Genomic DNA, 15,143 nt, shown 5'->3' with positions numbered 1-15,143 from the left:
AAGTATTACCCAATACAGACTCCTGCTTGGTATGGCTGGGGTGTATTCTGGCCTGTGCCTAGGGCTATACGATTTACAGGAACAGAATATACTGGGGGGTCTCGTCTAACTGCTCCTATGTTCTCCAAATAGGTCACTGGGCTCAAGGCAATGCCCCTTCCAGAGACCACAGATGCAGGGAGCACCCCCCCATCACTACAGAGACCACAGACGCAGGGAGCATCCCCCCCATCACTACAGAGAGCACAGACGCAGGGAGCAACCCTCCCCCATCACTACAGAGAGCACAGACGCAAGGAGCACCCCTCCCCCATCACTACAGAGACCACAGACACAGGGAGCACCCCCCCCATATCACTACAGAGAGCACAGACGCAAGGAGCACCCCTCCCCCATCACTACAGAGACCACAGACACAGGGAGCACCCCCCCCATATCACTACAGAGACCACAGACGCAGGGAGCACCCCCCCCCATCACTACAGAGACCACAGACGCAGGGAGCACCCCCCCCCCATCACTACAGAGACCACAGACACGCAGGGAGCACCCCCCCCATCACTACAGAGACCACAGACACGCAGGGAGCACCCCCCCCATCACTACAGAGACCACAGACGCAGGGAGCACCCCCCCCATCACTACAGAGACCACAGACGCAGGGAGCACCCCCCCCATCACTACAGAGACCACAGACGCAGGGCGCACACCCCCCCATCACTACAGAGACCACAGACGCAGGGAGCACACCCCCCCCATCACTACAGAGACCACAGACGCAGGGGGCACACACCCACCCATCACTACAGAGACCACAGACGCAGGGGGCACACACCCACCCATCACTACAGAGACCACAGACGCAGGGGGCACACACCCACCCATCACTACAGAGACCACAGACGCAGGGAGCACACCCCCCCCATCACTACAGAGACCACAGATGCAGGGGGCACCCCCCCATCACTACAGAGACCACAGACGCAGGGAGCACCCCCCCCATCACTACAGAGACCACAGACGCAGGGAGCACCCCCCCCATCACTACAGAGACCACAGACGCAGGGAGCACCCCCCCCCATCACTACAGAGACCACAGACGCAGGGAGCACCCCCCCCATCACTACAGAGACCACAGACGCAGGGAGCACCCCCCCCCATCACTACAGAGACCACAGACACAGGGAGCACCCCCCCCCCCCATCACTACAGAGACCACAGACACAGGGAGCACCCCCCCCCATCACTACAGAGACCACAGACACAGGGAGCACCCCCCCCCCCATCACTACAGAGACCACAGACGCAGGGAGCACCCCCCCCCATCACTACAGAGACCACAGACGCAGGGAGCACACCCCCCCCCATCACTACAGAGACCACAGACGCAGGGGGCACACACCCACCCATCACTACAGAGACCACAGATGCAGGGGGCACACACCCACCCATCACTACAGAGACCACAGACGCAGGGAGCACCCCCCCCCATCACTACAGAGACCACAGACGCAGGGAGCACCCCCCCCCATCACTACAGAGACCACAGACGCAGGGAGCACCCCCCCCATCACTACAGAGACCACAGACGCAGGGAGCACCCCCCCATCACTACAGAGACCACAGACGCAGGGCGCACACCCCCCCATCACTACAGAGACCACAGACGCAGGGCGCACACCCCCCCATCACTACAGAGACCACAGACGCAGGGCGCACACCCCCCCATCACTACAGAGACCACAGACGCAGGGCGCACACCCCCCCATCACTACAGAGACCACAGACGCAGGGAGCACACCCCCCCCATCACTACAGAGACCACAGATGCAGGGGGCACACACCCACCCATCACTACAGAGACCACAGACGCAGGGGGCACACACCCACCCATCACTACAGAGACCACAGACGCAGGGGGCACACACCCACCCATCACTACAGAGACCACAGATGCAGGGGCTGCACACACCCACCCATCACTACAGAGACCACAGATGCAGGGGCTGCACACACCCACCCATCACTACAGAGACCACAGATGCAGGGGCCGCACACCCACCCATCACTACAGAGACCACAGATGCAGGGGCTGCACACACGTCACTCGCACAATGAATGGGGGAATAAACTTTGCTAAGAGTTTTCTTCAGACTGCATTTATGTAAAGGGAATGCTAAAAAAAATAGATTACTGTAGCCTATAAACAGCAAATCTACAGAAGAGTCTCAGCAAAAGCCCAAAACCAAACACTTTACATAAAATTCTGCTACAGAATATTTTAACAAATAAATATCTCAAATTGAACACCCCCCCATAACAACTCTTTAGGTTGGTAAAGCCTGTATACGAAACAGCTGTGAGTAACTCGCAAGGGCACAGGGCCGGGATTGGCAAGGGGGCACAGGGCCGTCATTGGCAAGGGGGCACAGGGCCGTCATTGGCAAGGGGGCACAGGGCCGTCATTGGCAAGGGGGCACAGGGCCGTCATTGGCAAGGGGGCACAGGGCCGTCATTGGCAAGGGGGCACAGGGCCGTCATTGGCAAGGGGGCACAGGGCCGTCATTGGCAAGGGGGCACAGGGCCGTCATTGGCAAGGGGGCACAGGGCCGTCATTGGCAAGGGGGCACAGGGCCGTCATTGGCAAGGGGGCACAGGGCCGTCATTGGCAAGGGGGCACAGGGCCGTCATTGGCAAGGGGGCACAGGGCCGTCATTGGCAAGGGGGCACAGGGCCGTCATTGGCAAGGGGGCACAGGGCCGTCATTGGCAAGGGGGCACAGGGCCGTCATTGGCAAGGGGGCACAGGGCCGTCATTGGCAAGGGGGCACAGGGCCGTCATTGGCAAGGGGGCACAGGGCCGTCATTGGCAAGGGGGCACAGGGCCGTCATTGGCAAGGGGGCACAGGGCCGTCATTGGCAAGGGGGCACAGGGCCGTCATTGGCAAGGGGGCACAGGGCCGTCATTGGCAAGGGGGCACAGGGCCGTCATTGGCAAGGGGGCACAGGGCCGTCATTGGCAAGGGGGCACAGGGCCGTCATTGGCAAGGGGGCACAGGGCCGTCATTGGCAAGGGGGCACAGGGCCGTCATTGGCAAGGGGGCACAGGGCCGTCATTGGCAAGGGCGCACAGGGCCGTCATTGGCAAGGGCGCACAGGGCCGTCATTGGCAAGGGCAATGGTACAGGGGAACAGGCACACACTGACCTCTATCATTTTCTCTCGCTCCATGCCTTCCTCCATTACATACACCTTGGCGCGTCCATGTCTTTCATTATCCCGAATATCTTTGGCGATAGTTGTTGCTTTCAGCTTCTCAAACCTGTTTGACTTTGATCCGCACCACTGATAGATCTCCTGTAATTGGCAACAGAGGCTCAAGATTATACAGTGAGCCAAATAGGAATTGCACAAAGATTATAAAGGACTGTGCATGAAGACAACCTGCAGTTAAACAATGCCCGGTATATAGATGGGTCACACCACATGCAGAGAGGTGAAAGCAAGGGTAAGGAAAAAGATAACTATATATGTTTTAATAATGAAATACTTACACCACCCAGATCAAGAATAAAGCAGTCACCTTGATTGAAGCTTTCCCAGCCCACTGCCACCTCTGTGGCCCTCGCCAGGCGCCGGCCTTTGACATGTAGAAGCCTTTTGATATCTACGTCATTTGGAACTACGTGCGTAAAGCCAGAGGCAACTCCGCCAGCCTGAGAAAGAGGACTTGTATGTAACATATGTACCAAAGGAGAACTAACAGCTTTACAGGAGTATCTGACAAGTATTCTTTCATTTATAAACAAAGTGAAACTAAAATCTGGCACTATTTAGCTTTATTCTGTAGCTGAAATGGCTTGAACTTCCCTATCCCTCCTCCTGTGGGTCACCGGTTTTGGACACATTCACCATTAACCGATCCCACTCGCTAAAATAAAACATCACATAATTTCTATTTAATATTATAGAGAAAAATCTAAAAATTTGCTTCACTCTCTTGGTATCCTTTGTTGAAAGGGGCAGCAACATACTACTGGGAACTAGCTGAACACACATGGTGAGCCAATGACAAGAGGAATATATGTGCAGCAACCAAACCCCTACTATACATTGCTGCTCCTGAGCCTACCTAAATAGGTTTTTCAACAAAGTATACCAAAAGAACAAAGCAAATAAGAGAACAGAAGTAAATTGGAAAGTAATTTAAAACCTTATGCTCCGATTAATGAAAGCGGAATTTTGACTTTGCCGCGCCTTTGTCACACACATAATACACATTGTAAACTTCCTAGGTTTCAGGAGTCTAGTTAAATTGGCTTTATCGGTACCTTGTACTTGATGCCAGACTTGAAGTATCCCGAGAACACAGAGGACTCATATCCTTGAACCTCACGGTTTTGGATGGGCTTTCCACCAAGATGGTCGTCCATCTGTACCGTGAAAATAGCAGCAGCTCCGCTCTCATCCTGAGTACATTCATCACCTGAAACAACAGGATTAGCACTAACGAGAGCCCCAGGATTAGCACTAACGAGAGCCCCAGGATTATTGTTACCTAAAACTTTACTTTTCTACATCTCTTGTTTTTCTCAACCGCGGTCCTTAAGTACCCCCAACAGGCTAGGTTTTTATTATAGCTGAAGTAGAGCACAGGGGAAATAATCAGCTAATCAGTTACCATGGTTACTAACTTGCTCTCATCCTTCAGCTGATTATTTCACCTGTGCTCTAGTTCAGCCATAATAAAACCTGGTCTGTTGGGGGTACTTGAGGACCGCGGTTGAGTAACACTGCCCTACATCACACCTATAGCCTTGTATCACTGTGAGATCCAGACATGGGAGGAAGTAGCACTGATGGTAGGAAGTGTGAGGGCAGCGGTATCTGGGATAGCACGTGTCAGCTTCCCAATAGACCATCCCTGGAATACAGATCACTGAAAAGTCTGCAATATGATACTCAGAAGACGTCACACAAGGGCACCCCTGTGGAGCCACAAGCTATAAAAATTAGACATTTGATTGAACCAGCAAAGAAAAGCCTGTAGTGTTCCAAATGCCAGTGGAACAGGCCAAGACAGATTATCTAGAATTTAGAAAATCAATGGGAAGAGATGCCTTGTAGGGAACCACAGAGTCTCCTCAGACCACAGTGGTACAGCTATGGTGACAGTTATCCAAGTAACCTCTAATCACACCAGTAACGGATTCCTGTGCCGTGGGACAGATCTGTATGTGATGCACCATAAAGCCAGCGGGATGTTACTATAGCGGATATAAAACAGCCGAAGTCATAAAGATGCACTGAGGCTTCCTCTTTACAGAAAGCCGACAGCAACCAGGAGGGGATATGGGGAATTATAGACCCTGTGGTCTTAGACGGTAAACAAGTTTTAGAGTCAAAGCAAATACAAAGAAACATCTTCAGAACAGAAGTTTAGCCAAACACCCACAAGTAGGATATGGATGCCCTTGTATCCCAGAGAATTGCATATATGGGATGGTATGAGCCTGGCAAAACCCTGCAGCTCCTGAGATCAGAGCAGGGTATCTAAGGTGAAGATTATCCAGCAGAAAAGGAGAGGGGCAGGAAGAAGAAGCAGCGCGAAAAGGAGAGGGGCAGGAAGAAGAAGCAGCGCGACAAGGAGGGGCAGGAAGAAGAAGCAGCGCGAAAAGGAGAGGGGCAGGAAGAAGAAGCAGCGCGACAAGGAGGGGCAGGAAGAAGAAGCAGCGCGACAAGGGGGGGCAGGAAGAAGAAGCAGCGCGACAAGGGGGGGCAGGAAGAAGCAGCAGCGCGACAAGGAGGGGCAGGAAGAAGAAGCAGCGCGACAAGGGGGGGCAGGAAGAAGCAGCAGCGCGACAAGGAGGGGCAGGAAGAAGCAGCAGCGCGACAAGGGGGGGCAGGAAGAAGAAGCAGCGCGACAAGGGGGGGCAGGAAGAAGAAGCAGCGCGACAAGGGGGGGCAGGAAGAAGAAGCAGCGCGACAAGGGGGGGCAGGAAGAAGAAGCAGCGCGACAAGGGGGGGCAGGAAGAAGAAGCAGCGCGACAAGGGGGGGCAGGAAGAAGAAGCAGCGCGACAAGGGGGGGCAGGAAGAAGAAGCAGCGCGACAAGGGGGGGCAGGAAGAAGAAGCAGCGCGACAAGGGGGGGCAGGAAGAAGAAGCAGCGCGACAAGGGGGGGCAGGAAGAAGAAGCAGCGCGACAAGGGGGGGCAGGAAGAAGAAGCAGCGCGACAAGGGGGGGCAGGAAGAAGAAGCAGCGCGACAAGGGGGGGCAGGAAGAAGAAGCAGCGCGACAAGGGGGGGCAGGAAGAAGAAGCAGCGCGACAAGGGGGGGCAGGAAGAAGAAGCAGCGCGACAAGGGGGGGGGCAGGAAGAAGCAGCGCGACAAGGGGGGGGCAGGAAGAAGAAGAGCGACAAGGGGGGGCAGGAAGAAGAAGAGCGACAAGGGGGGGGGCAGGAAGAAGAAGAGCGACAAGGGGGGGGCAGGAAGAAGAAGAGCGACAAGGGGGGGCAGGAAGAAGAAGAGCGACAAGGGGGGGCAGGAAGAAGAAGAGCGACAAGGGGGGGCAGGAAGAAGAAGAGCGACAAGGGGGGGCAGGAAGAAGAAGAGCGACAAGGGGGGGCAGGAAGAAGAAGAGCGACAAGGGGGGGCAGGAAGAAGAAGAGCGACAAGGGGGGACAGGAAGAAGAAGAGCGACAAGGGGAGCAGGAAGAAGAAGAGCGACAAGGGGAGCAGGAAGAAGAAGAGCGACAAGGGGAGCAGGAAGAAGAAGAGCGACAAGGGGGGGCAGGAAGAAGAAGAGCGACAAGGGGGGGCAGGAAGAAGAAGAGCGACAAGGGGGGGCAGGAAGAAGAAGAGCGACAAGGGGAGCAGGAAGAAGAAGAGCGACAAGGGGAGCAGGAAGAAGAAGAGCGACAAGGGGGGGCAGGAAGAAGAAGAGCGACAAGGGGAGCAGGAAGAAGAAGAGCGACAAGGGGGGGCAGGAAGAAGAAGAGCGACAAGGGGGGGCAGGAAGAAGAAGAGCGACAAGGGGGGGCAGGAAGAAGAAGAGCGACAAGGGGGGGCAGGAAGAAGAAGAGCGACAAGGGGGGGCAGGAAGAAGAAGAGCGACAAGGGGGGGCAGGAAGAAGAAGAGCGACAAGGGGAGCAGGAAGAAGAAGAGCGACAAGGGGGGGCAGGAAGAAGAAGAGCGACAAGGGGGGGCAGGAAGAAGAAGAGCGACAAGGGGGGGCAGGAAGAAGAAGAGCGACAAGGGGGGGCAGGAAGAAGAAGAGCGACAAGGGGGGGCAGGAAGAAGAAGAGCGACAAGGGGGGGCAGGAAGAAGAAGAGCGACAAGGGGAGCAGGAAGAAGAAGAGCGACAAGGGGGGGGCAGGAAGAAGAAGAGCGACAAGGGGGGGGCAGGAAGAAGAAGAGCGACAAGGGGGGGGCAGGAAGAAGAAGAGCGACAAGGGGGAGCAGGAAGAAGAAGAGCGACAAGGGGGGGCAGGAAGAAGAAGAAGAGCGACAAGGGGGGGGCAGGAAGAAGAAGCGCGACAAGGGGGGGGCAGGAAGAAGAAGCGCGACAAGGGGGGGCAGGAAGAAGAAGAGCGACAAGGGGGGGCAGGAAGAAGAAGCGCGACAAGGGGGGGCAGGAAGAAGAAGCGCGACAAGGGGGGGCAGGAAGAAGAAGCGCGACAAGGGGGGGCAGGAAGAAGAAGCGCGACAAGGGGGGGGCAGGAAGAAGAAGCGCGACAAGGGGGGGCAGGAAGAAGAAGAGCGACAAGGGGGGGCAGGAAGAAGAAGAGCGACAAGGGGGGGCAGGAAGAAGAAGAGCGACAAGGGGGGGCAGGAAGAAGAAGAGCGACAAGGGGGGGCAGGAAGAAGAAGAGCGACAAGGGGGGGCAGGAAGAAGAAGAGCGACAAGGGGGGGGCAGGAAGAAGAAGAGCGACAAGGGGGGGCAGGAAGAAGAAGAGCGACAAGGGGAGCAGGAAGAAGAAGAGCGACAAGGGGAGCAGGAAGAAGAAGAGCGACAAGGGGGGGGCAGGAAGAAGAAGAGCGACAAGGGGGGGGCAGGAAGAAGAAGAGCGACAAGGGGGGGGCAGGAAGAAGAAGAGCGACAAGGGGGGGCAGGAAGAAGAAGAGCGACAAGGGGGAGCAGGAAGAAGAAGAGCGACAAGGGGGAGCAGGAAGAAGAAGAGCGACAAGGGGAGCAGGAAGAAGAAGAGCGACAAGGGGGAGCAGGAAGAAGAAGAGCGACAAGGGGAGCAGGAAGAAGAAGAGCGACAAGGGGGGGCAGGAAGAAGAAGAGCGACAAGGGGGGGGCAGGAAGAAGAAGAGCGACAAGGGGAGCAGGAAGAAGAAGAGCGACAAGGGGGGGCAGGAAGAAGAAGAGCGACAAGGGGGGGCAGGAAGAAGAAGAGCGACAAGGGGAGCAGGAAGAAGAAGAGCGACAAGGGGAGCAGGAAGAAGAAGAGCGACAAGGGGGGGCAGGAAGAAGAGCGACAAGGGGGGGCAGGAAGAAGAAGAAGAGCGACAAGGGGGGCAGGAAGAAGAAGAGCGACAAGGGGAGCAGGAAGAAGAAGAGCGACAAGGGGAGCAGGAAGAAGAAGAGCGACAAGGGGGGGCAGGAAGAAGAAGAGCGACAAGGGGAGCAGGAAGAAGAAGAGCGACAAGGGGGGGCAGGAAGAAGAAGAGCGACAAGGGGGGGCAGGAAGAAGAAGAGCGACAAGGGGAGCAGGAAGAAGAAGAGCGACAAGGGGGAGCAGGAAGAAGAAGAGCGACAAGGGGAGCAGGAAGAAGAAGAGCGACAAGGGGGGGCAGGAAGAAGAAGAGCGACAAGGGGAGCAGGAAGAAGAAGAGCGACAAGGGGGGGCAGGAAGAAGAAGAGCGACAAGGGGAGCAGGAAGAAGAAGAGCGACAAGGGGGAGCAGGAAGAAGAAGAGCGACAAGGGGAGCAGGAAGAAGAAGAGCGACAAGGGGGGCAGGAAGAAGAAGAGCGACAAGGGGAGCAGGAAGAAGAAGAGCGACAAGGGGGGGCAGGAAGAAGAAGAGCGACAAGGGGAGCAGGAAGAAGAAGAGCGACAAGGGGGAGCAGGAAGAAGAAGAGCGACAAGGGGAGCAGGAAGAAGAAGAGCGACAAGGGGGGCAGGAAGAAGAAGAGCGACAAGGGGAGCAGGAAGAAGAAGAGCGACAAGGGGAGCAGGAAGAAGAAGAGCGACAAGGGGGAGCAGGAAGAAGAAGAGCGACAAGGGGGGGCAGGAAGAAGAGCGACAAGGGGGGGCAGGAAGAAGAAGAAGAGCGACAAGGGGGGCAGGAAGAAGAAGAGCGACAAGGGGAGCAGGAAGAAGAAGAGCGACAAGGGGAGCAGGAAGAAGAAGAGCGACAAGGGGGGGCAGGAAGAAGAAGAGCGACAAGGGGGGGCAGGAAGAAGAGCGACAAGGGGGGGCAGGAAGAAGAAGAAGAGCGACAAGGGGGGGCAGGAAGAAGAGCGACAAGGGGGGGCAGGAAGAAGAAGAGCGACAAGGGGGGGGCAGGAAGAAGAAGAGCGACAAGAGGAGCAGGAAGAAGAAGAGCGACAAGGGGAGCAGGAAGAAGAAGAAGGTCTGCTGTTCACTCTGAAGATTCTTCTCAGGAGTATGAAATACACAGCACATCCCATCATTCACAAACAGTTGCAAGTGGTAAAGAACTGGTGCAAATGAATGCAAGAACTTACTTCCAGCCGATGATCTTGTGCAGAAGAACAGGAGCATCAGAGAGACAAATACGGTGCTCTGCGTCTATAGCATGAAGCATTGTGACACTTTATTCTCACACGTGGCAATCTCTGGTGTGATATACATAGTGATCACATGGCTGGTATGGAGGGAATGACAGAACAAACATGTAGGCACAACTGTGCGTTATGGGTGCTGAGGAGCATTTCAGTTATCTGCACAACAACCAGCACATTTATTGACTACCTGCACAGCTCATTGCTAATAGGTAACTATTTTAGCCAAATAATCACATAAGATTCACAGGACTTCAAACTGATGACATTTTCCCAATACAGAAATACAACCGGCCTCTTCGGTAATGAACCCTATGTTAAATAAAATGATTAATATGAGCACAGAGTATGCAGAAGGCACAACAGGGGAACAGACCTACTTTGGAGAGTAAAATGCCCAAATGAGTAATCATTTTATAAAGATTACATCTCCAGTGCACGTGGTAGATTTTAATAAAACTTTCTATTTCTTTAAAAGACAAACAGAACCATAACAGTAGGATTAGCGATATATAGGCTAGAATCATTACAAGCAATGTAAGCAGCAGTATGGGGTCATCCAGAGCAAACACTGAGGGCCAGCTTGGGCAATAATGGCACAGCCCCCCCTGACATAGAATGAAGTAAACTTACCCAGCCAGTAATGCAGGTCGTATTGCAGATTCCCGGAGCGCTGCTTGATGGTGTTCAGGACAAGGTAAGCGTCACCAGTGAAGAATGAACCGTACTGATTTTGAGGAACTGCCACAAGGTCGAACTTCTCCACCCTCCAGACCTGAAGTCCTGGCTGCTTTCCGGCCTTCTCAAACTCAGCATGATCGATACCCATTTCAGAAGCCTTAAAAATAAACCAAACAAAACACTTCAACAGAAAATCATAGCAATTAAACCTACACCAGCAATGCACAGTCAGATGGCAATTAAACCTACACCAGCAATGCACAGTCAGATGGCAATTAACCCTACACCACCAATGCACAGTCAGATGGCAATTAACCCTACACCACCAATGCACAGTCAGATGGCAATTAACCCTACACCAGCAATGCACAGTCAGATGGCAATTAACCCTACACCACCAATGCACAGTCAGATGGCAATTAACCCTACACCACCAATGCACAGTCAGGGGGAGTGGAAAAAGACAATTTAAAATTGTCAGAAAAAAAACCCTACTACTCATTTGAAGTTCAGACTACGTGTTATTGCATTGTCTCGTTATCTTGCATTTGTTGATTATGCAAATCTGTGTTGACTGGTCCTTTAAGTCAGTGATTTTTAACCTTTTTTGCCGTGGCACACTTTTTTACATTAACAATTAACCCTACACCAGCAATGCACAGTCAGAGGGCAATTAACCCTACACCAGCAATGCACAGTCAGAGGGCAATTAACCCTACACCAGCAATGCACAGTCAGATGGCAATTAACCCTACACCAGCAATGCACAGTCAGATGGCAATTAACCCTACACCAGCAATGCACAGTCAGATGGCAATTAACCCTACACCAGCAATGCACAGTCAGATGGCAATTAACCCTACACCAGCAATGCACAGTCAGATGGCAATTAACCCTACACCACCAATGCAGTCAGATGGCAATTAACCCTACACCACCAATGCACAGTCATATGGCAATTAACCCTACACCACCAATGCACAGTCAGATGGCAATTAACCCTACACCACCAATGCACAGTCAGATGGCAATTAACCCTACACCAGCAATGCACAGTCAGATGGCAATTAACCCTACACCAGCAATGCACAGTCAGATGGCAATTAACCCTACACCAGCAATTCACAGTCAGATGGCAATTAACCCTACACCAGCAATGCACAGTCAGATGGCAATTAACCCTACACCAGCAATGCACAGTCAGATGGCAATTAACCCTACACCAGCAATGCACAGTCAGATGGCAATTAACCCTACACCAGCAATGCACAGTCAGATGGCAATTAACCCTACACCAGCAATGCACAGTCAGATGGCAATTAACCCTACACCAGCAATGCACAGTCAGATGGCAATTAAACCTACACCAGCAATGCACAGTCAGATGGCAATTAAACCTACACCAGCAATGCACAGTCAGATTGTAATTAAACCTACACCAGCAATGCACAGTCAGATTGTAATTAAACCTACACCAGCAATGCACAGTCAGATTGTAATTAAACCTACACCAGCAATGCACAGTCAGAGGGCAATTAACCCTACACCAGCAATGCACAGTCAGAGGGCAATTAACCCTACACCAGCAATGCACAGTCAGATGGCAATTAACCCTACACCACCAATGCACAGTCAGATTGCAATTAAACCTACACCACCAATGCACAGTCAGATTGCAATTAAACCTACACCACCAATGCACAGTCAGATTGCAATTAAACCTACACCACCAATGCACAGTCAGATTGCAATTAAACGTACACCACCAATGCACAGTCAGATTGTAATTAAACCTACACCACCAATGCACAGTCAGATTGTAATTAAACCTACACCACCAATACACAGTCAGAGGGCAATAAAACCTACACCACCAATGCACAGTCAGATTGCAATTAAACCTACACCACCAATGCACAGATTGCAATTAAACCTACACCACCAATGCACAGATTGTAATTAAACCTACACCACCAATGCACAGATTGTAATTAAACCTACACCACCAATGCACAGATTGTAATTAAACCTACACCACCAATGCACAGATTGTAATTAAACCTACACCACCAATGCACAGTCAGATTGCAATTAAACCTACACCAGCAATGCACAGTCAGATTGCAATTAAACCTACACCAGCAATGCACAGTCAGATTGCAATTAAACCTACACCACCAATGCACAGTCAGATTGCAATTAAACCTACACCACCAATGCACAGTCAGATTGTAATTAAACCTACACCACCAATGCACAGTCAGATTGTAATTAAACCTACATCACCAATGCACAGTCAGATTGTAATTAAACCTACACCACCAATGCACAGATAGTAATTAAACCTACACCACCAATGCACAGATTGCAATTAAACCTACACCACCAATGCACAGTCAGATTGCAATTAAACCTACACCACCAATGCACAGTCAGATTGCAATTAAACCTACACCACCAATGCACAGATTGCAATTAAACCTACACCACCAATGCACAGTCAGATTGCAATTAAACCTACACCACCAATGCACAGTCAGATTGCAATTAAACCTACACCACCAATGCACAGTCAGACTGCAATTAAACCTACACCACCAATGCACAGTCAGATTGCAATTAAACCTACACCACCAATGCACAGTCAGATTGTAATTAAACCTACACCACCAATGCAGTCAGATTGTAATTAAACCTACACCACCAATGCAGAGATTGCAATTAAACCTACAACACCAATGCACAGATTGTAATTAAACCTACAACAACGCACAGTCAGATTACAACTAAAACAACATCACACAGATTGCAATTAAACCTACAACAGCTATCAGCCTACCTAGACTTATGCTTCAACAAAGGATACCAAAAGAACAAGGCAAATATGGTAAGAGAAGTAAATTGGAAAATGTTTAATCTGAAAATTGTAGTTTTTCATCATTAAGACTGTTTTTAATAAGTGTGCAAAACAATGCACATTAGCAACAAGAGAGCAGTTTGTGGTTATTTTGCAGTAATGAATCTGAGCTTGATACAAACACGACATCTCAGTATTATGGATATTTCTCCTATATGCGACAGCCTCTATCACTTCTATTAGAACAATGCAAACAAAATTATAATTCTAAGGCAAAACACCTGCACTAAAGAGTTCTCAAATAGCTGTAGTAATTAAACATTACATTTTATTGTACGTTTTAAACTGAAACAGATGAAAAACCTTGGTCATGTGTAAGATTTTCAGCACCACTAAAGCTACTGTAGATTAAAATGAAGTGTAACCATAAGGTCCTACAGCGTTAATAAAGATTTCCTGCCTCCCCAGACTCACACGGTGGTGCATTTTGTAGTACTTTTTGGGCAGACTTTAGTGTTCGTGCACATTGATTATAAAGTAGGATGTTCTGTGAACTGACAGCAGTGAGTTTTATGTCAGGTATCTGTTATCTTCTCCATATGCCATAGTCCTCTACAGTCAAAAACCCAAACAGCCGCTGCATCCAAACACCGAGGGCTTTATAGGCTCCCTGCTTACACCGCATAACTATTATGTACAGAACACGGTGATTACAAGCGCACTGTCAGTGAACCGGAACACTATTGAAAAGGGGTTTCATTCTGATATGGGGGATTATGGGTTCTCTCTGGTGTATATTAGGTACAAAACTGCTTTCATGGTGTTATATGAACATATTATTGCTCTGTGCAGTCACACATTGCATTTGGTTGATTCAAAGCTGCTAGAGTAAATATTGCTAGAGTCTTAAATGTGCTTACAAATTGCTTATTTACCTTTATATCAGCATTTGAAATGGACTACTTTATCTGCGGTATCTGTATTTATACCTATAAAGTTTCTATACAAACTATCGACTATAAAGAAGTTGTGTACACATAGCCAGCAGAAGAAGTTACACACCCAGTGGGAAGGTTGGAGAGTTAAAGGGACACTCAATCAAAATTAAACTTTCATTATTCAGACAGAGCAGCAATTTTAAACAACTTTCCAATTTACTTCCATTAACAAAATGTGCACAGTCTTTTTATATTTACACTTTGAGTCACCAGCTCCTAATGAGCATGAGCAAGAATAAGTGTGTATGCATTTGTGAATGGCTGATGGCTGTCACATGGTACGTGTATGCGTTTGTGATTGGCTGATGGCTGTCACATGGTACAGGGGGAGTGGAAAAAGACAATTTAAAATTGTCAGAAAAAAAAACCTACTACTCATTTGAAGTTCAGACTACGTGTTATTGCATTGTCTCGTTATCTTGCATTTGTTGATTATGCAAATCTGTGTTGACTGGTCCTTTAAGTCAGTGATTTTTAACCTTTTTTGCCGTGGCACACTTTTTTACATTAAAAAATCCTGTGGCACACCACCATCCCAAATTTTTTTAATAATCACACATTGTAGCCTAATACAGCATATATATATATATACATACACACAAACACACACATACTGTATGTAGTAGCCTAATACAGCATATATATATATATATATATATACACATACACACAAACACACACATACTGTATGTAGTAGCCTAATACAGCATATATATATATATACACATACACACAAACACACACATACTGTATGTAGTAGCCTAATACAGCATATATATATATACATACACACAAACACACACATACTGTATGTAGTAGCCTAATACAGCATATATATATATACATACAC

General features: G+C 50.3%; 1 protein-coding gene across 5 annotated transcripts in view; it reads right to left on the bottom strand.

Moving 5' to 3' along the window:
- The window catches only part of GSN (gelsolin), a 118,181-nt gene that overhangs the window by 53,810 nt on the left and 49,228 nt on the right, over nt 1-15,143 (bottom strand). For all 5 annotated transcript variants that reach the window (XM_053696221.1, XM_053696218.1, XM_053696220.1 and 2 more), the window contains 4 exons: nt 10,391-10,595; nt 4,331-4,485; nt 3,554-3,715; nt 3,207-3,356 (listed from right to left, as the gene is read on the bottom strand). In XM_053696221.1, the coding sequence (XP_053552196.1) occupies nt 3,207-3,356; nt 3,554-3,715; nt 4,331-4,485; nt 10,391-10,586 (663 nt within the window). In that variant the 5' untranslated portion in view covers nt 10,587-10,595. The remainder of the gene's footprint in view (nt 1-3,206; nt 3,357-3,553; nt 3,716-4,330; nt 4,486-10,390; nt 10,596-15,143) is intronic.

This window comes from Bombina bombina, chromosome 12, assembly GCF_027579735.1.
Source record: "Bombina bombina isolate aBomBom1 chromosome 12, aBomBom1.pri, whole genome shotgun sequence".
NCBI classification, from domain to species: domain Eukaryota; kingdom Metazoa; phylum Chordata; class Amphibia; order Anura; family Bombinatoridae; genus Bombina; species Bombina bombina.
The sequence above is the reverse complement of the archived record's forward strand: the minus strand, read 5'-3'. Positions and strand labels throughout refer to the sequence as shown.